Below are 27,784 nucleotides of genomic sequence, written 5' to 3' on the forward strand. Positions count from 1 at the left end.
TCCTCTTTTACATACCTTCCTTTTGTTTTTAATCTAACTAATCCTTGTTTTGCTTTACTGTTCTAATTTATGTATCTAAAACATATTGTATCCCCCTTTTTTTTTACTGACTGTGCTATGGCGGCTGTTATAATTTGCTTAGCCTCTTTCTGCCTAGAGAGAGTGTGTGTGTGTGTGAGAGAGATTGAATGTGAGTGAGTGACTCTAAGTGAGTGTGAGAGAGGGTGAGTGAGTGAGAGTGCAAGTGAGTGACTGTAACTGAGTGAAAGAGAAGGTGGGTGCGTTAGTGAGAGAGAGGGTAGGAGAGTGAGTGAGAGAGAGAGAGGGTGGGTGAGTAAGAGTGAAAATGAGCGTGAAAGTAAATGAGTGAGAGAGTTAAAGTAAGTGAATTTGTGAGAGAGATCAAATGAGAGAGAGAGGGAAAGGGAGTGAGAGTGGGTGAGTTAGAGTAAAAGAGTCAGTCAGATAATAATAGATAAAGTAATAAAGGTCCAGGCACTCCTTGGTTCAAGACAGGTACTTTATTAGGAACCCCAACAGCAACGTTTCGACCCCAAAGTTCTTTGTCAAGCTGATACATACATCAATTTTACAATATATATAACAAACTTAAAACAATCACAATTCTAAAATACACTTGTGAATCCGTATCCTCCGCAAGTAGTTTGACAGCTGGAAGTGGTATACTGCTTATCAGCAATACTTAATTGCATTAATTAGAAAGAGAGTCTAATACTTAATTGACAATAACAAACAAGCTTTTAAAGACTTATTAATTTGTTGATGCAGGAAAAAGAAATGTATATATTATTTTTATATGGATACTGACATAACATCCAAGTGTATATAGGACATAAAATACACATATACAACATAAATACAATACAAAAATAAGACTAGAGTATACGATTACAGAGATTTCCATTATCGATTAGAGATCCTTGATCAAAATTACAGAGTATTAATATCAAGTGTCCTTAACACATAAAGCACATCAAGTTCAAAGAGTTTTTCTATATCGAAGAAAGTGTGTATAAAGAAATGCCCTTAAGTAGGTTATTTCCATTATCGATTAGAGATCCTACAGAGTATTAATATTAAGTATCCTTAACACATAAAAACACATCAAATTCACAGAATTGTTATATAGAAGAAAGTGTATATAGAAAAATAACCTAAAATAGGCTAGAACAACTCATTTGGAGTCTAAGTGTATATAATATCTGCATAATTTAAAACTTTTAAAGAGACAAAAATTCGACTATACTCAAGAGTCAAGAGTCAAGATCTTGAAAAAGACCCGACAGGGTCGAAACGTCGATTGATTTTTGTACACCTTTGATGACCAAATAAAGCACCAATTTGTCCACTAAAACGAAGACCTGTGAGTGCATTTTGATTTTTTCATTTATGAGTCTATATATTTGATGCCAGCAATTTGCACCCAGGCATATGAGACACAATTAATTATTCTTGGAGGAGAGTGCCAACATATATATAGAGAGAGAGAGAGAGAGAGAGATGGATAAATATATATATATATATAGAGAGAGAGAGATGGATAAATATATATATATAGAGAGAGAGAGATGGATAAATATATATAGAGAGAGAGAGAGATGGATAAATATATATATATAGAGAGAGAGAGAGAGAGAGATGGATAAATATATATATATAGAGAGAGAGAGATGGATAAATATAGATATATGGATAGAGAGAGAGAGAGATGGATAAATATAGATATATGGAGAGAGAGAGAGAGAGATGGATAAATATAGATATATGGAGAGAGAGAGAGAGAGAGAGAGATGGATAAATATAGATATATGGAGAGAGAGAGAGAGAGAGAGATGGATAAATATATAGAAATAGATGGATAGATATAGAAGATATAGAAATAAATAGAGGTATATAGATATAGATAAAGATATAGATAGGTATAGATAGAGATGGATGGATATAGATAGAAATAGATAGACAGAGATAAAGATTGATAGAAATAGGTATAGATAGAAATAGATAGATGGAGATATATAGAGATAGATGGAAAATGAGATATGCATAGATAGAGAGAAATAGATGGATAGGTAGAGATAGGATGGATAGAAATAGAGATAGATAGATATTGAGATAGATATAGAGATAGATGTTTCTGTAGATATAGAGAGATGGATAGATATAGACTGTGTGTGTGTTTAGACTATTTCAAATGTGTGTTTTTATACAAACACTATAAATAGAGATATCTCTATATATAGAGTTTCTATGCAAACACACAAACTTTGGGCTTAGGAGGGTTGCGATAGGAGGGGTTGGGCATAGACAGCGAGGAGAGCTGTCAGCTCAGCTCACGAACGCGCATACCGCACTCATTGTTAATTCATAGAGTGGCATTCAATGCCGCTCTATGAAGAATGCAATTGATGCAGTGCAAAAGCCGCGCATGTACACCAGAGAGCGTTGACGCTTTTCCAAGAGAGGCGTCTGATTAAGCCCTGCTTAATCGTCATTTTGACGAAAAAAAGTGCGTGGTCTGCCTAGGATCTCGGCGCTGGAACGGAGGTAAGTTTCAATTAGAATAAGGACTCTAGGCACCCAAACAACCCAGACGCAAACTCAAAGCTGCGGCCTACCGCGCCACTCCAATCCTGGGCCTAGAGGCCTTCCTCGGCGGGATCTACCCGGAACTCCCTCCTCTCAACGCGGCCGCAAGCAAAACAGAAATGGGCCGCCGCTCACAAAAACCCGCAACCGGCCACTGCACACAAGGTAGGGATATCGGAGAGATGCTCCTCCGGCCCACACACCTTGAACCGGCCCAGGCCACTCCACTCCACGCCAGCAGCCTGACCTCCGATCCGCACGGAGATGAGCCGATCACAGCGGCGACCCCCTTGGCTGACTACACACCACCACCAGAACCCCTAGATGATTCAGCCCCCACCACCAAAGGGGACTTAAAAGCACTATGGGCAAATATACAAAACTTACTAGCGGCCGATGTCGCAAGGGTTAAGGCAGACATATCACAAGTAACAGAACGTGTTGGAACGGCAGAGGCAGACATCAAAGTCGTTCAGGATGAGGTTTCCAGCCTTAAAGACACAGTCCAACAAATACAAATGGAACAACATGTCCTAGCTGCCCAACTCATGTCCCTTGAGGATAGACAACGCCAAACCCACATTAAAATCAGGGGAGTACCCACCACAGTCCCAACCGAGGAACTAGCACACTACGCGAGGCGACTCCTCGCCACGATCCTCCCTCAAGCTATCGCCAAGAAACTAGTCCTAGACGGGATCTACCGGGTCACAAGCACGGTACGAATCCCCCCCAGCACACCCAGAGATGTAATCCTGCGCTGCACGTCGATACAGGACAAGATACAGATAATGACAGCCCTGAAGGGTAAAACGCCTCTGGCCTTCGAGAGCTCCCAATTGACTTTCTTTCAGGACCTCACCAGAGCCACACTACTAAGGCGTAAAACATTCGGGCCAGTCACAGCCTCACTACGCGCTGCTGACATACCCTACAGATGGGGACGCACTGGCTCACTGCTAGTACACCACAATGGGACTACCCATAACCTCACAACCCTGTCCGGAGCACCAGCCTTCCTATCTGCAATGGGACTGCAACCTTCGCATCTTAACCCCACACCTGCAAGTCAAATAGAAAATCGGGAACCAGAAGACGACCTAACGCCGACCCAGATAATAAGAAACCGACAATCTACAAACACCTAACTATGTGCAAAGGCTGAGCCTAAAAACAACGCATATACCTCGGGAACAATTTCCGATGCGGACCAAGACTTTACCGATACTCGGTTGAGATCCCCTCAAGTGCCTACACCATTGCATAACCCATCCCATGCACCCCTCCCTCCCCATGAGATGTATATGCATGTATTATTACTTTTTGTTTACCTGTTAACACCAGAAAAAATTTGTTCTTAAACCCTACCACTACTTGCAGGAGGTACCCATGCACCCAACCACACCAAACAGACCTACACAACAGACAAATTGATGGCACCCACCTTAGCTACACCCCTCCGTCTCCCCGCCACCCCCAAGGTAAGGGGAAATAGTCAAGATGCCACAGGCAGTACCCTGCAACGCGGAACCCCACACACACCTGATCAAGCACAAACTAAATCCTAAAACGGGGGCCCATAGACAGGTACTCACTGACATCTGACACCACAAGCCTGACCCAAACCTGTAACAAGCATGTATGCTCTTAGGACCCCAAGTAAAGCCACACTTGGCAACCACGAGCATTCACAGACACCCAAACCTGGAGTATCCCAGGGAACCATCACACAACCCACCACACCTGTCTACAACAGCACAACCCTGGGCGTGTCACCTAACTTGTCTACTATATAGAAAAAAGTGCTTAGTTTAACTTGTGTACCAATCTTATAAACCTGTATATTGTTTTCACATGCTTTGACACTGTATTCAGATGCATACTTGAGACTGCTTGTCACAGCTGTTGTGGCAAGACAAGCATGTATGTTATTAAGCCATGCACTAAGAAAATAAAGAATTTAAAAAAAAAAAAAGAATAAGGACTCTAATTTATTTTTTTTCAAGTGGAAATTAATATAAAAGCAAGAAATAAGGCTAGGGGACATGTCTTTATTGCGTTTATAGTTTGACCATAGTGCTGCTTTAGTTTCAAACCTTCAGGCCACAATAAGCAGCGATATATTTACTCATACTCATAGCCCATGCTCGCGCCAGCAATTGTAACCTCAGTTTACATTTAGAATACACTTCTTTATTGCTAGGGATTAGCCTAGGATTTACTAGGACGGAGGAATGAAAGGTTGTGTTATGTATGAGAGAAGTTGGGGCACCGTCAGTGGATGGGGTGGGTGGGGGGTCTGAGGCCGCCCTTGCTTTATTAGAATTTAACTAGATGACTATTAAGGTGCTATCAATAAACTCACAGGGTTTAAACTTTTTTCAGAAAAGTGGATTCCTTTATGACACACTTAGAGAAAGTAGACATATGTTTTGTCCAGGAGAGTTGGGCGTGGCTAGCCGAAGATCCTGGTGGACGCATTCTAAACTTGCTCCTCCGGACCCGAATACAATCCACTACAATCGGAGAAATATAAAAGAAATGGGCAACCCTAAAAAACATCCCCAAACTCAGGGGCAACCAGGGAAAACACCAAATACCAAATCGGCATCTTTGACCCACTATTTCACCGAATGGCGGAGGCCGCGACCGCAACCCCGGGCATGGCGGAGATGGAACCTCTCCCTGGTTCACAACCACACAGTCCTTACAACTCGGAATGCTCAACACATTCAGCGGAAAAGAATGATGAAACAGACATCAGGCAACTATTAAGAAACTTACCTTCAAAAGCCGACATACAACAAATGTTAAGCAAGCTTGAGGTTTCCTTCCAAACCAAAATGGAAGAGATGGGCTCTGACGTCCAACAACGCAATCTTCGGGTCACTGATCTAGAAGAAGAAAGAGACATGTTACAAGCCCAAATATCTAACATAGCAACAACATTAGATTCCCACATAAAATTTATGTCATAAACACAGCGGCACATAGACGACCTCAATAACCGAGGACGCAGGAATAATCTGCGAATTAGGGGGATTCCGGAGACCCAAGGCGAAGACATTAACACTACTCACAGAGCTCTTCAATCTTATCCTAGGAGAACCTAGTGAGAATCAAATACTGCTTGACAGGGCACATAGATCTCTACACCCAAGAGGTCTGGCCCAAGACTCACCGAGAGACATCATTTGCAGGTTGCATTATTTCTCCATTAAAGACAACATAGTGAAAGCCCTAAGAGACATCACGCAACCACTGCTCTTCCACGGCAGCCCGATACAGATTTTCCCAGACCTGTCGTGATATACCTTTCAAGCGAGAAGGGCCCTCAAGCCTATAACAGAGTTACTCGGAAATCGCAACATAAGATATAGGTGGGGATTCCCATTTGCCCTAATTGTGTCGAAAAAAGTAAATGTCCACTCTATCGCCTCTCCCCTAGACGTACCATCTTTCCTCAGGGCTGTGGATCTCCCAGACACCCCAATCTTAGACTGGAACTCTCCATTACCTAATCAAGACAACCTACAATCATCCCAGCGCCAGAAATGGACCACGCCGGCAAAACAAGGCGAAATGAACAAAGATTCTTGTCCCCAAATCAAAGACGAGATGGAACTCATATCAACCACAACCACCAGAAATTGTTGCCTAAAGACTCTCAACAACCACAACTAATCTAACCCACTACAACTTCAGTAAGGGACTGCTTCCCATTATTACCACTACATTTGAGGCACCCATACACGGATCTACTACTACTCGTCCTACAAATCTGTTTTTTAAAAAATAAATTCCTCCAAGGCGATTCACGCCGATATCACACCGAGGATAACTTTTCCCTGACCTGCTGAACAGACCCAGATCAACCGGCACCAGAACTGTCCCAGGGATATCTTGAATATAACGTCATACTCACCAGTAACTCTTCTCATGCTGATAAACTGTTATAACCTTTTACAGGGTGAAATACAGATATCACAAAAGCAGGTCGTATGTTAAAATGCATATGCCGACTTATTTTTAAGTTTGAAAGTGGAAAGGCCCCAGCAAAGCGCAAGAATTCATATTTCTCATTTCTCCAAAAGATAGGACACACAATAGGATTGTAACCCAGGGTCCAAGGCATATGCCCTAGCCCACGACCCCAAATAACTCCAGGTTCTCTCTCTAGCGTCGAGACTGAACCAAATTCCCCTCAGGGGAAAATCCCCCCCAATCTCTTTCCCTCATCCACCCCTATACTTATATCCGACCCACTCTCTCCCCTCTCTCTTTCCCCAATCCCAGTCCCTTTTTAGATACCTACTTCCTTTTTAACCATCCATCGCGAGACATAAATATCTTAGAATAAGGTACATGAAGATACCAGACCTATCCTTTATACTCGAAGGTCCGGTATTGCACTTCCGATAGTGTATTGCAGATATACCAAAAACTTGTTACACAGTGTTATTCTTTACCTACTCACCTGTATTATTGTTACATGTTATATGTGTTCTCAGAATACGACTTGGAGAACCAAGAACTCATACCCCAGGGTGACGCTCTACCTCCTCGACTAAATCTGAACAACACAGTGACCAGGCGCATAGACCCGGACCTGACCCGGATAGGTGACACTTTCAATCATACGGACTGAACCTAAGACGTAAAGTGTGGTAAAGTAGAAAAGACATCCCAAACCCACACTGAAAAAGCACAAAAATACCTACACATACTATAATTAGAAAAACCAACAGGACTATAGATAGGAGACGCTAACATCGGTCATCTTTCCCCTACAACTTATTAGAAAGCCCCAACCCCTTTAAGTTAACGCGCTCCAACTCCCCAAGAATAACGATGTCTTACATAACCATCCATACACAAATTGGAAGAGGTTTAAACATCCCTGAAAAAAGATTGATAGCCCTTGCAGACTTCCAAAGACATAAAGCACAAATTGTCTTTATACAAGAAACACACTTTCGAAAAAATTCTCCCCCCAAACTACAAAACAAAGATTACCCACTAGGCTACTTTAGCCACTACACTGAGGCTAAGGCTAGGGGGGTGGCAATACTTATTGGACAACACACACAATTCACATTTCAAGAACAACAGGTAGATGACTCTGGTTGATTCATATTCGTAAAAGGAAAAATAGGCAACACCCCGATCACCTTAGTGAATGTCTACCTACCAAACAAGAAACAAAACCAAACTCTTAAAAAAATCCTACATAAGCTCTCGATCTTCCAAGAGGGGATTCTCATTATAGGGGGCAACCTCAATACTGCACTTGATGGAAATCTAGACATCACATCCTCCTCACAAGAGTACCAGTCACTAACTTGTACACAAATCAAAAACGCCCTATACGAAGCCCAACTATATGACGGTTGGAGAGCCACACACCCCACGAAAAAAGATTACTCTTTTTATTCCCACTCCACCGGCACATATTCACGTATCAACACCATTTTACTGCAGCACAGATTTGTGTCCCTGATAAACTCGGCGAGGTATGGTCCGATCACTTGGTCGGATCATGCCCCGTTGACACTAGCCCTCTCGTTACCAACTTTACCTAATGCTTCTGCTCAGTGGAAACTTAACGATTTGATACTAAACAACAGATAAACCCTCAACAGGCTGCGAGAGACAGCAACAAATTACTTTAAAGAAAACACACAGAAGTTACACCTATTATGACGTGGGAAGCCCATAAAGCAGTGCTTAGAGGGGAATTAATCAGATCAGCCGCAGCCCTGAAACGTGAAAGAGAGCAGAAAGTTGCCCAGCTCACCCAAGAGATTAAATCTCTCGAGAATAAACATCAAAACATACCTTCACTAGAGGACTACAAATTACTTTTAAACAAAAGGACTGAACTGATGACCCGTTTGCACCTACATGCTAAACGCAAGATATTCTTAACAAAGAACATGTACTACACACAAGAAAGTAAGGCAGGTAAACTCTTGGCAAAATCCATACAGCAAGAGAGACAATCTTCCTTCATTTCTGAAATTAAGAAAGAAGATGGAACTCTAACATGTCATATGCCAGAAAAACTCAAAGCCTTCCATAAATTGTATTCACATCTATATAACCTGACAAACAGAAAACCATCCACAGAAGAGATTCTAGAGTTCTTGAAACCAAGGGTTAAAAACACTCTCCCACCCAATGAGACGGCATTTCTTGATGGTCCTATCACTCCCTATGGGGAAAAGCCCGGGACCTGACTGTCTTTAATTACACTAATATGCTCCATGGCATAGCTATCTGGGTTAAAACATTCCTCCAACACAAAATACAGAATTTGCATGCATTCGTTTAATCCATACGAATTAGAACCAGGGGCTGGAGGTTCAGCGGTGCCTGCACGTAAAAGTGTCCGGGTTTGGTGCATGAAAGCCTGGCAGAAAAGCGCTGGCTGCCCGGGGAGCTCCAGAACACCGCCACCTAGCGGCCGCTAAGTGTAACAGTGGCCACCCAGTAACAATCAATTAAGCTGCGGTTAACCGCAGCTTCAGGGAGGTAAATTGGCAGCACACTCCAGCTCCTGGTTGGCCAATTAACGGCGCCGGACGGCTTGCCACGGCTCTGGGGAGGTTGCAAACAGGCTGTTTGTTCGGTAGATAGAATCTACCGAATGGCTGTGCAGAAAGGGAGAAATAAATCCTTCTGCACAGTGAAATTAACCCTTTAGCTGCCGGTCCATAATCCAAAGGCAGCAGGCGGGCAACCAGGCTCCTCCAATGCAATGTGGCGAGATTGGTCTCGTCACAATGGTCAATTATCCCACCCAGTATATATCTCAAATGGTACGAGACAGGGTTGTCCCCTCTTGCCACTCCTCTTTATATTAGTCTTGGAACCTTTCCTCCAGGGAATTAGAGATAATAAACTCATACAAGGACTCAAAATCAACAAACCGGAATATAAGATCACGGCCTTTGCTGATGACCTCCTCTTTAGCATATTAAACCCACTCACAACTATTCCCTCCATCATATTGGAAATGGAGGCTTTATAGCAAAATCTCCTACTTCCAAGCTAATCTAACTAAATGTGACCTCCTTCCAACTTATACTACAAACACTCTTGAAACTCAACTTCGAACCAGCTTTAATTTCAATTGGGCAACCAAGTCGATCAAATATTTAGGGATTCACATCCCAACTAAACTAGCCTCCATATTTGCAATAAACTTTCCCCCGCTGGTGGAATCCATCACTAGAGTCCTCCAAAAATGGCATAAACCATGTTTTGGTTGGCTATGCCGGATTAACATAATAAAAATGAACATCCTACCCCGCATATTATATCTTCTGCAGACAATCCCAGTTAAGATCCTAATTAAATTCTTCAACACGATTAGATCATTATTCACGAAATACGTATGGGCACACGCACCTTTTCGCCTAGCCTACCCAACACTGACTAAACGCAAGGGAGATTAAATCTACCGGATATAGACATGTACCACAAAGCAACAAACCTACAAAGAATCTACGAATGGACAAGAACCACAGGCACACAACAGTGGGTCAACCTGGAAACACCTTTATAGACTCTCCGCTAAGCACATACCCCTGGCTCCAACAGGACATCCAATACACACGACATATAGGCAACCACCCAACAATCAACACAACACAACACTGAATGTCTGGTATAAACTGAGGGAAAAAACTAATATCGACATTTCCATCCCCACTTTACCCTTTATCTCATAATCCATACTTCCACCAAGGAACTACAGGGAAAATATATGGCATACTATACAATGGTTCTTATCTGGAACTGAGAGATGTAGTTAGAGAAGGCGAGATAAAAATCCTGCCGGAACTCACGTCATCTGACACTCACACAGGGATCCAACTCCTATACCACAACCAAATGAAACACTTTATTAAATCTCAGACACTAATCCCGAAGGGAGACAGACCTTTAACTAAATTTCAGCTATTCTCTACCGCACATCAACTCACGAAAAAGACCCTATCTACAATGTATTCTACAATCAGGGAAACACAATTGCAAAACCTCCCGAGATACACGATAAAGTGGGCAGGCGAACTGAATATTTACTATACTCCACAACAATGGCGCAACATTTTTAAAAATGCCCATAAATCTTCCACCTCATTGTACGCGCAGGAATGCAACTTCAAACGTTTAGCCCGCTGGCACATTACGCCACAAAAAATACACAAAATATACAACACGTCACTAGATTTATGCTGGAGATGCAATCACACTAAAGCCCACCATGCACACATCTGGATGGCAATGCCCGACGATTTCCAAATACTGGAACAGGATACACACCATTACACAATTAATTTTCCACAAAACCCTCTCCTGCTCACCCGACCACTTCATTTTCCTTCTACGCCCCCAGGGGCTCACAAAAACAGAGCCTTATTTAATCATATTGCCATGGCAGCCTCCCAGCTGATACCCAAATACTGGAAACAACCTAAGACGCCCACAATTAGAGAATGGATATCGAGAGTAGAAAACATTAAACAAATGGAAGAAATTACACTAACAAAACAAGGGAAATATGGGAAATTTGTGGTTACCTGGGAGCCATGGAACGACTTCACGAAACATAAGTCACACAATCCAAAGTACTATGAAATCCAATTCACAGCGGTTTAAATCAAAAGTCCACCTTGAATGGGATGGAACATATTAGAGACAAGTTTGTTGACAGATAAATTGTTCTGACTTCGAGAGAACCAAACCGCCTATACACCCTCCCCAGCTTCAACCGCCATCCCCTAAATTCTTGGTCCTCCAAACAGTTAATGTAACAATCCTCCTTGTTTATGACAACTTACCTCACCTGTTGTGAAGTATTTCATATGTTACATTTATAACTGAAACTATGTTACTGTTTACAAACAACCATGTAAAAAACCTAACAAAGCTGAAAGCAACAATTTCACTTGCCGCTAAGTTTACTATGTTAAATAATCTGCGAAGCACTATCTTCTCAATCCAAGCTGTACCAACGATACTATTATATTGTACTGTATAGGACTGCAAAATACCTAAGCTGTATTCTCGCATTACCAATGCTGTTAACACCCTTGGAAAACGAATAAAAAACTAGAATAAAAAAAATGTTTTGTCCAGGAGACTCACTGGTGGGAAGGTGATATTCAAAGATGGAGATTTAATAAATACCCAGTTATCCTCACCTCCAACTTTAATACTAAAAAAAAGAAATTTTAATTGATATTAGAACAAAAAGATACAGAAGGCTGGTATATAACAAAAGTATATACACATTGTTTAACATATATGCCCCAAACACATACGCTCAGCACTTTTTAAAGAAAATACTCCTAAAAGTAACTAAAATTCAGAAAGGTAAACTCCTAATAGCAGGGGATATGAACGTAGTGGTGGACTTAAAAATGGATAAAACAAACCAGAAGGCTTCCACTGGATACAAACGAGAAGGGGTAAGAAAAGGTAGATCTTTCCAAGAAATTCTAGTCCAATATAACTTATTTGATATATGGAGAGTTAAACACCCTCAAGAAAGAGATTTTTACTTATTCTCTAAACTCCACAAAGCTTACTTCAGAATTGATCTTTTTATTACTGACTCAAACAACTCAAAAATGGACCTAATCACTTGGTCCAACCACACTCTTATAGCGTTGGTGTTCGGGGAAGAGCAGGAATCAGTAAACAGAGTATCCTGGAGGTTAAATGAATAAGCACTGAAATCGGAAGGAAATTGTAGATACCTGCACGATCAGATTAAGGGTTTATCTTATGGTACGATAATAGCAAAGAATCAATAGGTACTCTGTGGTGCGCCCTAAAGAGTTACACAAGAGGGGTTTTAATTAAAGTCAAGAAAGAGTTGGGGAAACCATTAAAACATCTGTACATTTCCCTAGCGCATTTTGAGAGGGTTAATAAACAGAATGTAACAATAGACAGAATGTCTCAAATAAAAAATCTTCAGTTGGAAATTAAAAATAAATTTTGACTTAAAGGACCACTCTAGGCACCCAGACCACTTCAGCTTAATGAGGTGGTCTGGGTGCCAGGTCCCTCTAGGATTAACCCTTTTTTTTTATGAACATAGCAGTTTCAGAGAAACTGCTATGTTTATACTGAGGGTTAATCCAGCCTCCAAAACCTCTAGTGGCTGTCTCATTGACAGCCGCTAGAGGCGCTTGCGTGCTTCTCACTGTGAAAATCACAGTGAGAGCACGCAAGCGTCCATAGGAAAGCATTGTAAATGCTTTCCTATGCGACCGGCTGAATGCGAGCGCGGCTCCTGCCGCGCATGCGCATTCAGCCGATGACGTCGCAAGGAAGAAGGAGAGGAGGAGGAAAGCTCCCCGCCCGGCGCTGGAGAAAGAGGTAAGTTTAACCCCTTCCTCCCCCCAGAGCCCGGCGGGAGTTGGTCCCTGAGGGTGGGGGCACCCTCAGGGCACTCTAGTGCCAGGAAAACGAGTATGTTTTCCTGGCACTAGAGTGGTCCTTTAAGACATCAAACACTATCCTCAAACTCAACCAACTATGGTACTATGGAGAGAATAGGGTTGGTAAATCTTTTTCAAATAAACTTTTTTCCCTGAACTATTTTTGCCTTAGATCTAAACTTGATTTTATTAAAGACACGGAGGCTCATATTATGCATAACTATTTCTTTATTTCCTCAGCAGCAAAGATAGAGGAATATAAATATTATCTATATCTGTAGCTATATAAGTCCTGTGTCTCCCACAATCCCCCTCTTTCTTTGCTGCTTCCTCAGACAGCTAAGTATCTTACTTGAGCTCTCCTACTCATTACATTGTGTTTTGTGATGTTTACTTGTAGTTCTTATTTCTGATTACTATTATTGTTGTATTTATTCACTGTATATATTTTTCTGGTGCCTGCATCGTTGGTGTATTTGGGGGTTCCCCTGGGACTTTGCCCACCGCCGCGGGCTGTTTTTTCCCCTCCGTCCCATCCCTGGTTCTCTTCTCGCTTATCAGCGCTATCGCTCTGCTGCGCGGGTCCTTCTCTGTGACCGTGGCTGAGTGTGCTTGTTTTTTCTCCTCTCGTGGGCTGCCCGTGCGGGTAGGTGCACGCGCCCCTTCCCCCGCCGGGAGCCGGTCCGCGAGCGCACTCAGACACGTGCGGCGGCCATCTTGGGCGGTCACTCGCATCACCCTGTTCTGCCGTGCGGTCGGTCCCTGTCCTTTCTCCAGGTTCCCCTGCTACACCAACGATCAGGTCTCTCGCTTATATTCTGTTCTGATGGGTTAATCAACCAATTTTTTATAGTGTTTCCTTTCCGGATTATATTAGTGCCCGTTTTTTGTATAAGTGCCTCATTATGCAGGATAGTAAGGATGGGCCTACTGACTCCCCTGGGGACTTCCCAACAGATAACCCTGAGGGTGCTATGGCCTCTCAGGAGTTCCAGGCCTTATTAGAGGCTACTATGGCTTCCTCCCTTCAAAAGGCTATTGCCTCCGCTATGGGGGCTGTCTCATCCTCCTTTACCCAGTCACTCCACTCTGTGTTTTTGCCTTCCATGGCTATCCCTAACCCCCAGGGTGTGGGGTCCCCTTCCCCTGCCCAAACTGTGCCGGGTGCCCGTAAGGCGAAGGCAAAGTCTAGACATGTCGGCTCCCACTCCTCGATGCAGGCTTTGCCTGCCATGACTGACACGCCCATGGCGGTCGCAGATAGCGCGCATCCCACGCGCACAAGAGCCCCTGGCCGGGCTAAAAAGGCTAGATTGTGGAAACGGGCTAGAGCCCTGGATGATGGGTCGGATACCGACCGGAGTGTGGAAGATGATTCCGATATTATGGAGTATGACTCCTATGTTGAGGGCGAGTCAGGCGAGGATCAACCCCCTACGGGTGTAACCCCTTCTGGGTCCTCTGCCAACCCCCGAGGAAAAGTGCCAGGCCCCGCTGGGGATGATAATAAAGGGCTTTTAGACTGACAGGGTAACCCCCTGTTTGACCCGGACGACCTACGTCACCCGCGGTCTGCTGAATGGGTCCCTCCGGATCATATCGCCCAATATGTGGCTAAGAGAATACGCACACCTCTGTCCAAGGAAGGCCGCAATAAATTGCGTGCCGAATGCCCACGACCTTCCCTCCCTGGCGCTGCCTGTAAGACCCCAGACGTTGACCCTCAAATTGCCCAATTTTTAAATAAGTCTGGATGGAAACCTAAGAAGGGTCTTGATCACTCCCTGAAAGGGTGCCAAGACAAGATCCTAGACACGCTGGGCCCCCTGTCAAAACTATACGAGCTTCTTGATGCCGCTCGTACTGGTGACTCTGTTTTGGATGTCGATGTGGCCATCGGGTGGGTCCAGCGGGCTATATGCCTTATAGGGAATGCTAACACGGCCATGTCTTCCGAGAGACGCAAGGCAATTCTATTAAAAATAGACCCTAAACTGGCCGCTATGACCGTAGCTGAACCTGATTCAGCCGATGAGGGGATGTTGTTCGGCACATCCTTCGTAAAGGACATGGGGTCCTATGTCAAAACATTTACGGCGATTGACAAGGCGCAGGCAAATATGAAGCGCGTATTCACACCCAAGGTTTTCGGAGGGGCCGGGCGTAGCAGGAACCGTCCACCCGGCCGTGGTTTCCGAGGCTTGTTCCGTGCCACCAGAGGTTCCTTTTTCCCCTCCCGAGGGTTCCAAGATCCGAAAACGCCTCCCTTCTTTCTGGCAAGAGGGAGATCGTGGGGCTCCAGATACCCCTGTGGTGGGTCTTCGGGCAGACGCCCTTATGGTGAGTACCCTTTCTTCCCCTCTCGATCAGGTTCGGGTGACGGGGAGGCTGGCTTTATTCTACCTAAGGTGGGCAGATATAACCTCAGATGCTTGGGTTCTACAATGCGTAAAAGGTTATCAACTAGATTTTGTCTCCCTGCCTGTTCAAATGTATGCCCCCAGGGAATTGTCTCTCCCACAGGAGCAGGACGCGATGATCTCCGCGGAAGTCGGGGAGATGTTCTCAAAAGGCGCCATCGAAGAATTGCTGTTCGCCACTCCAGGCTTTACGAGCAATCTCTTCCTAGTGCCCAAGAAAGGGGGCGGAGTCCGCCCAGTGATAAATCTTCGCCCTCTCAACGCCTTCCTACGATACCAACATTTTCAGATGGAAGGCATTCATTGTCTCAGAGACCTTCTGAGACAGTCGGATTGGATGGCCAAGTTGGACCTGAAGGACGCGTACTTCACGGTTCCTATAGCAGCAGAGTCCAGGGACTACTTACACTTCACCTGGCACGGACGGCGTTGGCGTTTTACATGCCTGCCGTTCGGTCTCTCCTCGACCCCTTGGTGTTCCACCAAAGTAATGAAGCCGGTGGTGTCGTACCTCCGTACCCGAGGGGTTCGGCTGATTATTTACCTGGACGACATCCTAATCATGTCCCAATCGTTGGAATGCCTGAGACTGCATTTGGACTGGACGGTCAACCTCTTACAGAACCTAGGTTTTCTGATCAACTGGGACAAGTCGGTACTGACCCCCGCCCAGTCTATGGAGTTTTTGGGGTTCCAGGTGGATTCCGTACGGCAGTTCCTGTACTTGCCGGAATCCAAGATAAAGGCCATCCAGAAGGAGCTTCGTTGAGCTCTTCGTGCTTCGGACTTATCGGTTCGGCAGTTGGCAAGGATCATCGGTCTACTGGCCTCCTCCATTCAGGCGATATTCCCAGGCCCTTTGCATTACCGGGCTCTCCAGCGGCTCAAAGGGTCGCACCTACGTTCGGGTCACTCCTACAAGTCTCGGATATGTCTGGACGAGGAATCCAGAGACGAGCTGGTATGGTGGCTAGCACACATGGAAGCCCGGAAGGGCTATTTTTGGTTCCGTTCCGGACGTGATCATAGAATCAGATGCCAGCTTGCACTGCTGGGGGGCTCGTTGTGGCAAAGTTTCCACAGGAGGCAGATGGTCCTACACAGAGAAGTCGTTGCACATCAACTGCCTAGAACTTCTGGCAGGAGCCTTTGCGATTCGCAGCCTTACCCCTGGAAGGGCGAACTGTTGCGTTCTCCTCAAGTTAGACAACGTATCGGCGGTCCGATACATAAATCACCTGGGCGGCACCAAGTCCAGGATGTTGGCTCTCTTGGCGAAGGATTTTTGGCAGTTCTGCCTTTTCAGCAACGTTTCGTGACGGCGGAACATATTCCGGGTCTGGACAATTCAGGTGCGGATTGGAACTCCAGACATTTGAGAGACTCGGGAGACTGGCTCTTGCACGCCTCGGTCTTCCAAAGCCTAACCGGGTTGTGGGGGCGATTCGAGATGGACCTATTCGCCTCTCGCCTGAACACTCAATTGCCGAAGTTCTACAGTTGGAGACTGTATGCCTTTCCTCCATTCAACATGATTGCTCGTACGATCTCGAAGCTGGTTCGTCACGACTGCTGTCTGGCTCTGATCACCCCTCTGTGGAGATCCCGTCCGTGGTTCCCTCGACTGATGGAGTTGTCCATAGACTTCCCTCGCCTATTACCGAACTTTCAGAACCTCCTTCTGGATCCGGATTGGGAACTCGCACGAACTGGTACTTCGACACCAGTTGCCCTTGGTAGCGTGGTTCCTTTCAGGGGACGCTGGGTTGTCCCTGACGTTCCACAGACAACTCTCTTGCTCCTCGATAACGCCTGGGCTCCGGGCACGCGATCAGCTTACCGAGCTGCATGGAAGTCTTGGTCTGATTGGTGCATGGAACGGGCAATGGATCCCGTATCTGCCCCTCTCCATTTGATCCTGGAGTTTCTCACAGCCCTGTTCGACTCGGGCAAGGCGTACAGAACTATCAATGTTTTTCGCTCGGCCATATCTGCCGGTCACGGAGGTTTGGAAGGTTTACCCGTCGGCAAACATCCTTTTGTATGCCGTCTTCTCAAAGGTATTCGCCTCGTCCGTCCACCTAGGTCGCGTTTTTCGGCCTTTTGGGACGTCAACATAATGTTGCAGTTCCTGTCAGCGTGGTATCCTAACCATGACTTGACCCTTAAGCAGTTATCCTCCAAGATGGTTATGCTGCTTTGCCTGATCTCTTGTAAGAGAGTCTCCGATGTCAGGGCTCTTGACTGGGGTGCCTTTGTGTTTACTCCTGAAGGCGTTACTTTCAACATATCTAGGAGGACTAAGTCGGCATCCAAATCATTCGTATATCCTAGATTCTCGTTATGTCCAGCACTCTGTCCGGTGGATTGTTTGAAGGCCTATCTGGATGCTACGCGAACGTTGCGTTCGTCTGACCGACATCCCCTATTCATTTCATTTAAGGCTCCTCATCGTCCAGTCTCGACACCGACGCTAGCGCGTTGGATTCGTTGGCTTTTATCCCTAGCGGGTATAGATACGTCTATCTTTACACCTCATTCTGTACGAGGTGCTATGGCCTCGAAGGCATCCACAGTTGGTTGCCGTCTGGAAGACATCATGCGCGCAGCGGACTGGTCCCGAGAATCAGCCTTCAGGGACTTCTATTTCAGACCAATTGAGCACATCGCATCTCAGGTGATAGCACAGCTTTGAACTTGCATAATATGAGCCTCCGTGTCTTTAATAAAATTCCCAGATTTTACTAGTAACATGACGTAAAGTCATGATTTTATTAAAGACACGGAGGCGAGTATTATTCCCTCCCACCCTCCCGGTGTGGATTTGGGATAGGAGATGCTTCGATACTATGCAGGTATGTTTTTCAATTAGGTCTGTATTTGGGTCATGTATTTCTATCATGTAATTTTATCCTGTTTAGATGATTTTGACCGTTTTTACACTGGTTCTAATTTTATATATATTTTTTCCATTCCAGAATCCAGTTTCATGTATGACTCCTCACGGTTATGTTTTGGTAAGTCTACAGTTTGAGTTTGGAAATTACCATATTTTTCTATCTTTTTTAGCTTGAAGTTATCGCTTTGTTTCCCGTTTCCTGTTTGGATCAAGTAGGACATCGTTCATCTTACCTGGTCTTCGGTTTTCGCAAGAAAGAGGGGGATTGTGGGAGACACAGGACTTATATAGCTACTTTCTCTATTATGTGATTGGCTGCCTGTTATGCCTGTACAGTTTTTTCTTTTATTTTTGATAATATTTATATTCCTCTATCTTTGCTGCTGAGGAAATAAAGAAAGAGTTATGCATAATACTCGCCTCCGTGTCTTTAATAAAATCATGACTTTACGTCATGTTACTAGTAAAATCTGGGAATTTTATCTAACCCCTGAAGCTATGAGTAAAGCATTTGAGGAATGTTATGAATCCTTATATAATCTACTTGACTCAAGCTCCTCTGTGGAAGAAATGTGTCCGTTTCTAGAAACATAGAATGTGACGGCAGATAGGAACCATTCAGCCAATCTAGTCTGCCAAATTTTCAAAATACTTTCATTAATCCCTGGCCCTATTTTATAGCTAGGATAGACTCATGCCTGTCTCACGCATGCTTAAATTGCTTTACTGGCCTGCTATTCCATGCATCCACTACCCTCTCAGTAAAGTAATTCTTCCTGATATTATTTTTAAACCTTTGACCCTCTAATTTAAGACTGTCCTCTTGTTGTGGTAGTTTTTCTTCTTTTAAATATAGTCTCCTCCTTTACTGTGTTGATTCCTGTGGCGAAAAAAAACCTTGCCACTGCTTTCTAGAGGGGCATTGTTGCCAGCCTCCTACCCTGGGACTATGGACGCTGGTGTAACGGACCACCTGGCACCCTGACTGTTCAAAAGTACTGTTTCTGCCCATTGGACTTTTAACTGGAACAGATTCAAACATGTGGCGGCGGCAATCTTAAATTGTCCAGCGGTGTTTTGTCGTTGAGTGTATGGAACTGTTTTGGGCATGGGACCATGTGCACGGTGGGGCAAAAATAAGACTCCTCCTCTGATCTGGGTGATTTTTGGATATGTTGTTCACCCAGATCATGACTATCCTAGGATGTGACATTTGTGGGGATATGTGGTGTTTTGGTGTGTTTTTCAGACTTTGTAAAAATGTATGTTTTTTCTGCTTAGAGTTAACTGAGTTAGTCCATTGTCTTTCTTAATTATATCACAGGCAGAGGGGAGGGGTTGTGTACACAGTATGGGAGTGACTGAGTGTAAAACTCTGTTTTTATTGGATTGTGAATTTCATGTCCTGTGCCCCACAAGGTCCACCTGGACGGTAACCTTGTGGGGAAAAACTGTATAAAAGAGCAGCTGTACCATTAAACCTTCAGTTCTACTTCGTCCTCAATCTAGAGTCTTGTCTTTTTTGGGGGGGAATTGCTATATCACTACAAGGGATTGTAGATATGCGCCTCATACTCCCTTGGATAATTACTAGCTCTTGTAAGAGCTGTTCCTGCTACACTCTCTGAAGGAAGAGAGGTTCACCCACTGGAACCTGGAGCCTTGTCGTAGGTCCCGAGTGGGTAGGAGACGGGGAAACCCCAACCAAGCTGCGGCTGTTCGTGGGGTCTGCAGTACTTATGGTGTCTGGAGAAGTGCTTGGAGCCCTCGGTAAGCACTAGGAGCATCCGTCGGCGGAGGTACCCACTCGAGGTACAGGAAGCTCCGTTACAATTCCCTTTATGTATTTAAATGTTTTTATCACATCCCCCATGTCTCATCTTTCCTTCAAGCTATACATTTTGAGCTCCTTTATCCTTTCCTTGGTTTATCCTGCAATCCATGAACCAGTTTAGTAGCCCTTCTCTGAACTCTCTCTAAAGTATCAATATCCTTCTGGAGATACAGTTTCCAGTACTGCGTGCAATACTTCAAGTGAGGTCTCACCAGTGTTATGTACAATGGCATGAGCACTTCCCTCTTTCTACTGCTAATACCTCTCCCTATACAACCAAGCATTCTGCTAGCATTTCCTGCTGCTCTATTACATTGTCTGCCTACCTTTAAGTCATCAGAAATAATCACCCCTAAATCCCTTTCCTCAGATGTTGAGGTTAGGAATCTATCAAATAGTCTGTACTCTGCCCTTGGGTTTTTACGTCCAAGATGCATTATCTTGCACTTATCCACATTAAATGTCAGTTGCCACAACTCTGACCATTTTTCTAGTTTACCTAAATCATTAGCCATTTGGCTTATCCCTTCTGGAAAATCCCCCTGTTACATATCTTAGTATCATCAGCAAAAATACATACCTTACCATCAAGACCTTATGCAATATCACTAATAAAAATATTAAAGAGAATGGGTCCAAGTACAGATCCCTGAGGTACCCCACTGGTGACAAGCCCAAGCTTTGAATATACTCCATTGACTACAACCCTCTGTTGCCTGTCACTCAGCCACTGCCTTACCCATTCAACAATATTGGAATCCAAACTCAAAGATTGCAGTTTATTGATAAGCCTTCTATGTGCAACAGTGTCAAAAGCCTTACTGAAATCTAGGTAAGCAATGTCTACTGCACCACCCTGATCTATAATTTTAGTTACCCAATCAAAAAAATCAAAAAGATTAGTTTGGCATGATCTCCTTGAAGTAAACCCATGTTGCCTCTGATTTTGAAATCCATGTGATTTTAGATGTTCAACAATCCTATCCTTTAACATGGTTTCCATCACTTTCCCCACTACTGAAGTAAGGCTTACTGGTCTATAGTTGCCGACTCCTCCCTATTACCTTTCTTGTGAATGGGCACAACATTCGCCAACTTCCAATCTTCTGGGACTACTCCTGTTATCAATGATTGGTTAAATAAATCTGTTAATGGTTTTGCTAGTACACCATTAAGCTCTTTTAATAGATTTGGGTGTATTCCATCAGGTCCCATTGACTTATTTGTCTTTACTTTTGACAGTTGAAATAGAACCTCTTCCTCTGTAAACTCACGTGTAATACTGTGTTCAGTACTCCTTGGCATCTAAAAACGTTAATACTCTAAGTAAAATAGTTACAGAACAATATAGGTTTTTGAACAGCTTTAAAAAAAAAGATATGGCATCAGGGAGATTCTTTCTATCACAGTATCAATAGACATATTAATGGGGTATATCCCTGGTGCAAATCTCTTCAAATGGAAAGAGGCAGGGCTTAACTGTCAGTGAGTTTTTTTCCAATGGAAATAAGCGTAAATTAAGACTTTAAATGAAATACTAGAGAGTAAGAAGTGCATCTCCGACACTGGTTCACACAAACACATATGGTGGGACTGCACAAAACTATCCACACTAACAAATAATAAATAGAATGCATAATAGGAAAACTCCTGGGCTCACCATTTACTCTGCCTATACAGAGTTTTCTATTCCATGTAGACCTCCCTTAAATAAATAAACCTCTACAAATGCTCCTAATTCAGATTCTAATGTCCACAAACATTTGTATTGCCAAACGTTGGAAGACCCCAGAAACTCACTGCTCGACTGAAATTAAAATTCAGGGAGGTTTTTAGTGATTAATGGAGAAAGCAGTTTATACAAATTTAGAAAATCTAGATTTGTGTTTTAGAATTTGGAACCCGTGGGAGAAAGCATTATATACATTGTGGGCCCAGGGAATTATCCTCTTCCTGATGAGAGTGACCGGCAGTAGAGGTGTGTGAGATTTATGGATGAATGCTTGATGAATCTACTCTACGGAGAACATTGACTGTAAGGGAATATAAAATCTAAATATATTTGAAAAATGTATATTAATGAACAGATATAACAAATGATGATTTTGGTACTCAATACCACCTCAGATGCAAAAGTTACCATAATGTAAAGAATACAAATGTCTGATGTTTGGGGGAAAAAAAACTGTATTTATAGAAATGCTATTGTTTAATTGTGTATATCTTTATATACTTGTAGTGCTTTTTTTTTTTTGCCATTTATTAGTGTATATTTGTCCAATTGTCACCTGCTATCTATGTCTGAATAGAAGTAAGAATTCAAAGTGAATTTCAGATTTATGGTCAAAATAGCCAAAATGGAAAATTCTTTAGGTCAGCTCTGTTTTCAAAATGGCTACTTTGACCTAAATTTCGAAACTCACTTTGAATTCACTCTGATATCTCACTTTTGTGAATAACCCTGTATGCAGTGTTGTGGTGTCTTTTATAGTGTGTATGCCCAATTGCTTAGCTTGACACAAAATTGTGTAAAAACAAAAATGGCACTATGTTTGGCTGTGCCAAAGTAAATGGGCTTCCTCGGTAATAGTCAAGTAAAACTTGATAATAGGCATGTGCAATTCGTTTCGGTCCGAATATGAATTCCAAAGAACTTTTCCACACTGTGTAAAATGACACAGAGCACTCTGGTGGATTTCAAACCAACCAATCAGAGTGCTGTGACAGGTAAATGTAGAGACTTACCTGTCAGTCTCTTCATTTACCTGTCAGAGCACTCTGATTGGATGGCTTAAACCCACCAAGCAGAGTGCTCTGAGCCTCATTGCAGGGCGGGGCAAGGCTGTATAAGCCTTCCCCTGCCCTGTAGAGCTCAGTCTGCACAGAGCCCTCCATGGGTGAAGAAGGCTATTTTTTTATTTGCGCTTTTTTTTTTTTTGCGCTCTTCCTTTTTTTTTTTTTATTGCATCGGCTATTATGGTTTTTTATTTGGCCTTTTTTTGGGGCTGAAAAAAGAAGATTTTAGAAGAAAGAAAACATCAAATGGTAAGTTTTTTTTTTTTTTTTATCGTTTTTTTTGTTTGTTTTTTTTTTACAGGTCCTTAGTTAAAGATCCCCCCCTCATTATTTTTAGGGTGAGGGGGGTAGGTAGGGGGATAATTTTTTTTTTTTTTTTAGGGAGGGAGGGGGTGACTAGGGGTTTGGGGACCCCTAGTCACCTGGGGGGGACGACAACATTTTTTTCAGGGCCCCCATCTGCCACTCAGGGGTGGGGGCTAGGCGGGTGCGACCTTAGGTCCCCACCTTTTTAGTATTATGGCCCCCACCCGCCGCTCAGGGTGGGGGTCAGGGGGGAGGACATTAGGTCCCCCCCCCCCCCCTTATTAGTATTTAGGTCCCCCACCCACCGCTCAGGGGGGAGGACCTTAGGTCCCCCCCCCTTATTCCAATTTAGGGCCCCTACCCACCTCTCAGGGGTGGGGGCCGGGGGGAGGACAATAGGTCCCCCCCATCATTTTACTTTAGGGCCCCCACCCACCGGGGCGGGGCTGGTGGGGGCTATTTTATTAATTTTTTTTAAAAACAGTTAGCAGCCACAGGCTGCTCACTGTTTACTAGACATGCCCCTACTCGCGGTATAGCGAGTAGGGGCAAAATTTACTAATGCTAAGTAATTTTTACTTAGTATTAGTAAATTTGTCTGAAAGACCAATTTAGGTCTTTCAGCCTTTTGGTAGATAACTCCCTAATACCGTGGGAATTAGTGAGTTATCTACTATGCGGTTGCAATAGAAGTTCTGAAGTCCCGAATTGCGAAAATTCCGAATTTCGGAATGCCGAACCGAAAAGCAGTTAATTTTTTTATTTTTCTAAAATCATTTTTAATGTGGAAATGTAATTAGGAACAAAGATTTGTGTTCCTAACTATATATATTTTCTTTAACAATTCACTTTCACAATAACAAAAGGCATGTCAATGAATCCATTTGTTTAAAGATAATTTCCAGGAGATTGTGTGCAAAAGGACTATATGTTTCTTGGATTTATAATTGTTTCACTAACATTTCAGATCAAAGTTTTGATATACCTGACCGAACATTTCATTCCATGAATACAACATGGCGTTTGTCTTCTTATGAGTCAATGACTGATGTTAAAGAGTTGATTCCGGAATTTTTCTACTTACCAGAGTTTTTGGTAAACCGAGAAGGTATGTTAAATCTAAAAGTAGTGAAGTAGAGTAAAAACAGCACAAAATCATATGTGATGCCACACAGACAGGAATGGCTCAATACCCCTGTAGTAAACAACAGCAGAAATAGATTTGGGCACAGAGAGTTTCTTCAATGCAGACTTTATTTATTACAGTATTGCTTCTATATAAAAATGTGATGTGGTGGGGATTCTGGTAGCTTGAGAATTGCTCAGTGTCTAAGTCAAAACATTTGCCAGCTTCAATGTTAAAAAAACTAAAAGTAGTGTCATGTTAATTTAAACAAAATATTTGAGTTTAAATGATGTACTGTGAAGATTCAAATGACTAAACTTTAAGAACATTTATGTTTCAATACATTATTGGAATATGTAGCAGCACAAGCACAGTTATTAAAGGATCACTATAGTGTCAGGAAAACAAACCTGTTTCCTGACACTATAGGGCCCCCACCCTCAGGGTCTCCCTCCCTTGGCGCTGAAGGGGTTAAAACCCCTTCAGCTACTTACCTTAATCCAGCGCTGGTGACCTCTCCTCCCCCACCGACGTCGGCTCCCTAGTGGAGCTGCATGCGCGGCGAGTGCCGCGCACGCATTCAAACAGTCCAGAGGAAAGCATTTCTCAATGCTTTCCTATGGATGTTCTACACGCTGGATGCGATTTTCGCATCCAGCGTCGCAGAAGCGTCTCTAGTGGCTGTCCGGAAGACAGCCTCTGGAGGTTGGATTAACCCTGCTATGTAAACATAGCAGTTTCTCTGAAACTGCTATGTTTACATCTGAAGGGTAAAAACCTGAGGGTCCTGGAATTCAGGCCACTTCACTGAGCTAAAGTTGTCTGGGTGACTATAGTGTCCCTTTAAGTATGGTCAACTAAACTGTCTACATTAATTCCAATACAGAATTAGGAATTATGGTGTATATTTCCAAGAATATGACCAAGACCGCATAAGCAATACACATATTCTAGATGTTCTCTCTTGAACCACACAGGAACCACTGAACTCTTCTGTCCGTGTTCCATATTGTATAATTCTAATGTAGGACTATTTTGTGCGTTTAGTTTCTCTAAGCTGATTTGTTCAAAGCTGTAACTGCAATAAGGAAAAGTCTCTGTTGCAATGTTTGCAGAAATGTTATTTGGTCTATTCTATCATTCACATTGTTGGTATAGGTTTGTTGAGTAAATGTACAAAATAAATGTTTGTCAATACTTACATTTTATATGTAATTTTTAATTGAAATATGTTATTTTCATGCTCTATTCTAAATATCTAGGGTTTGATTTTGGTGTTCGACAAAATGGTGAGAGGGTGAATCATGTCAATTTACCACCTTGGGCACGAAACGATTCGCGTCTCTTTATCTTGATTCATCGCCAGGCACTGGAATCAGATCACGTTTCTCAAACAATTTGTCATTGGATTGATCTTGTGTTTGGCTATAAACAGAAGGGCCGTGCCGCAGTACAAGCTATCAATGTGTTCCATCCAGCAGTAGGTGTCGGTATTATGTGTTTAGTAGATCTATGTAAAACATTGTATATAAGATTGCTAAACATTGACAGTGGATTGTTAACAGTGGATAAAATGTAAACCTGTGGTGTTTAACAAACTATGAAATGTATACTTTTCTGGAAAATAAATTTCTAATAATTTAGCGAAATTATCCCATTTGTGTGCATTTTTAGGTGGCAGCCAGTTGGGGTAAAAAGGTGTCCATATTTGCTCATCTCTCAAAATATACATTCAAGCATATTCACTAAAATGAGAATTGCTGAGAATGAACTACAGATTGTCAGATTTTAGACGAAAATAGCAACATTTGAAAAACTTTTTTTTTGCACCCCAATAGTTTTGTTCTGAAAATATGCAATTCTCCACAATTCCCACTTGGTAAATAAGCCGCTTGGTATATGAAAACACTTAACAATTTTTCATTTAAACTTACATTGGCATAAATTACATTGCAATATTCAAACTAAGTAAAATTATTTTAATATTTACGCTTATTAAAAAGTAACCATATTTCCTGAGTGCTCTGTAGCTGGTTATCTAACAACCAGGAGAGGTTTAATATAATCGGCAATGTAGCAAACATTGACATGAAAGCTCTGTGCATTGCCTTAAATTCCAAAATGAGTGGCTTTTACAGTAAAAAATGTATGCTCTTTAGAACAGTGTTTCCCAATTCAGTCCTCAAGACCCACCAACAGTTCTGGTTTTGTCAGTACCTCCATTGGAATGAAACAGGGACATATATCCTTGATTGTTGGTGGGCCCTCAGGACCAGTTTGGGCACCACTGCTGATGCATTAGTTAAAGCACTTTATTTTACATATAAGTAACTTATGCACACAGGTGCATTATTTTTTCCCCCTGTTATTTGCACACCTACCTGGAATATAGTAGCCCTTTATACAATTATATTAGATTAAATAAAACATTGACACACATTACTTTTTTTTTTCCATGTCCATTACAGACATATTTTGGAATGGATGTATCTGCAGTTGAAGATCCCGTTCAGAGGCGTGCCTTGGAAACCATGATTAAAACATATGGCCAGACACCACGACAACTGTTTCAGTCTGCACATGTCAGCCGACCTGGGTCCAGACTTCTAATGGAAGGGGAACTTCCTGCTGCTATGGGATTACTAGTTCAATTTGCATTTCGGGAAACCCGAGAAAGCCAGAAGGAAAATGCTTATCCTGTATGTAATGGCTTCTCAATTTTGACTTTAGTTTTATTAACTAAATCATGACACAGTGTAATATGTCATGTGTTGCTATTTATCTGAGGCTGTAATTACGGTACCTAGTTTTAAGACCTGCTAAGGAACAGATGATTTGTTTTATGTCATGAAAGAACTAGAATAGAATTATTAGAGGGTGTATGTTCTTTTCCCCATGAGTTTGTATATATATGTATACACATACACGTATCGGTGTATGTGTATTTTTCTTTTTTTTCTAAATGTTCTGTTGTTGATTTTTTGAGTTGAGATTGTATTGGGTTTCAGAGAGAAATAGTACATCAAATATGTCTTGCAAAATATTCTGAGGTACATTTGGGAAAAGTTCAATTATTAAAGGAACACCACAGGATCAGGAACACAAACATGTATTCCTGGCCCTATAGTGTTAAAACAACTATCTAGCCCCTGTGACCCTACTTTGCCCCCATAAATATAGTAAAAGTGTACCTTTATTTCAGTCTGCTAGTGCTGGCTCTGCCCCTGATCTGCCTACTTGGGTGACATCATCAATAGTGGGCCAATCTCAATGCTTTCAATGCAGAGCATGGAGACGCTGAACGGCATTGCTGCACAGTGTCCAAGAAGCACCTCC

The 27,784-nt window shown here is 42.9% G+C and overlaps 1 protein-coding gene across 4 annotated transcripts in view; it reads left to right on the forward strand.

The window, feature by feature from the left end:
* The window catches only part of LYST (lysosomal trafficking regulator), a 710,683-nt gene that overhangs the window by 565,930 nt on the left and 116,969 nt on the right, over nt 1–27,784 (forward strand). For all 4 annotated transcript variants that reach the window (XM_063443375.1, XM_063443377.1, XM_063443378.1 and 1 more), the window contains 3 exons: nt 24,290–24,430; nt 25,711–25,928; nt 26,917–27,147. In XM_063443375.1, the coding sequence (XP_063299445.1) occupies nt 24,290–24,430; nt 25,711–25,928; nt 26,917–27,147 (590 nt within the window). The remainder of the gene's footprint in view (nt 1–24,289; nt 24,431–25,710; nt 25,929–26,916; nt 27,148–27,784) is intronic.

This window comes from Pelobates fuscus, chromosome 2 (assembly GCF_036172605.1).
Source record: "Pelobates fuscus isolate aPelFus1 chromosome 2, aPelFus1.pri, whole genome shotgun sequence".
NCBI classification, from domain to species: Eukaryota; Metazoa; Chordata; class Amphibia; order Anura; family Pelobatidae; genus Pelobates; species Pelobates fuscus.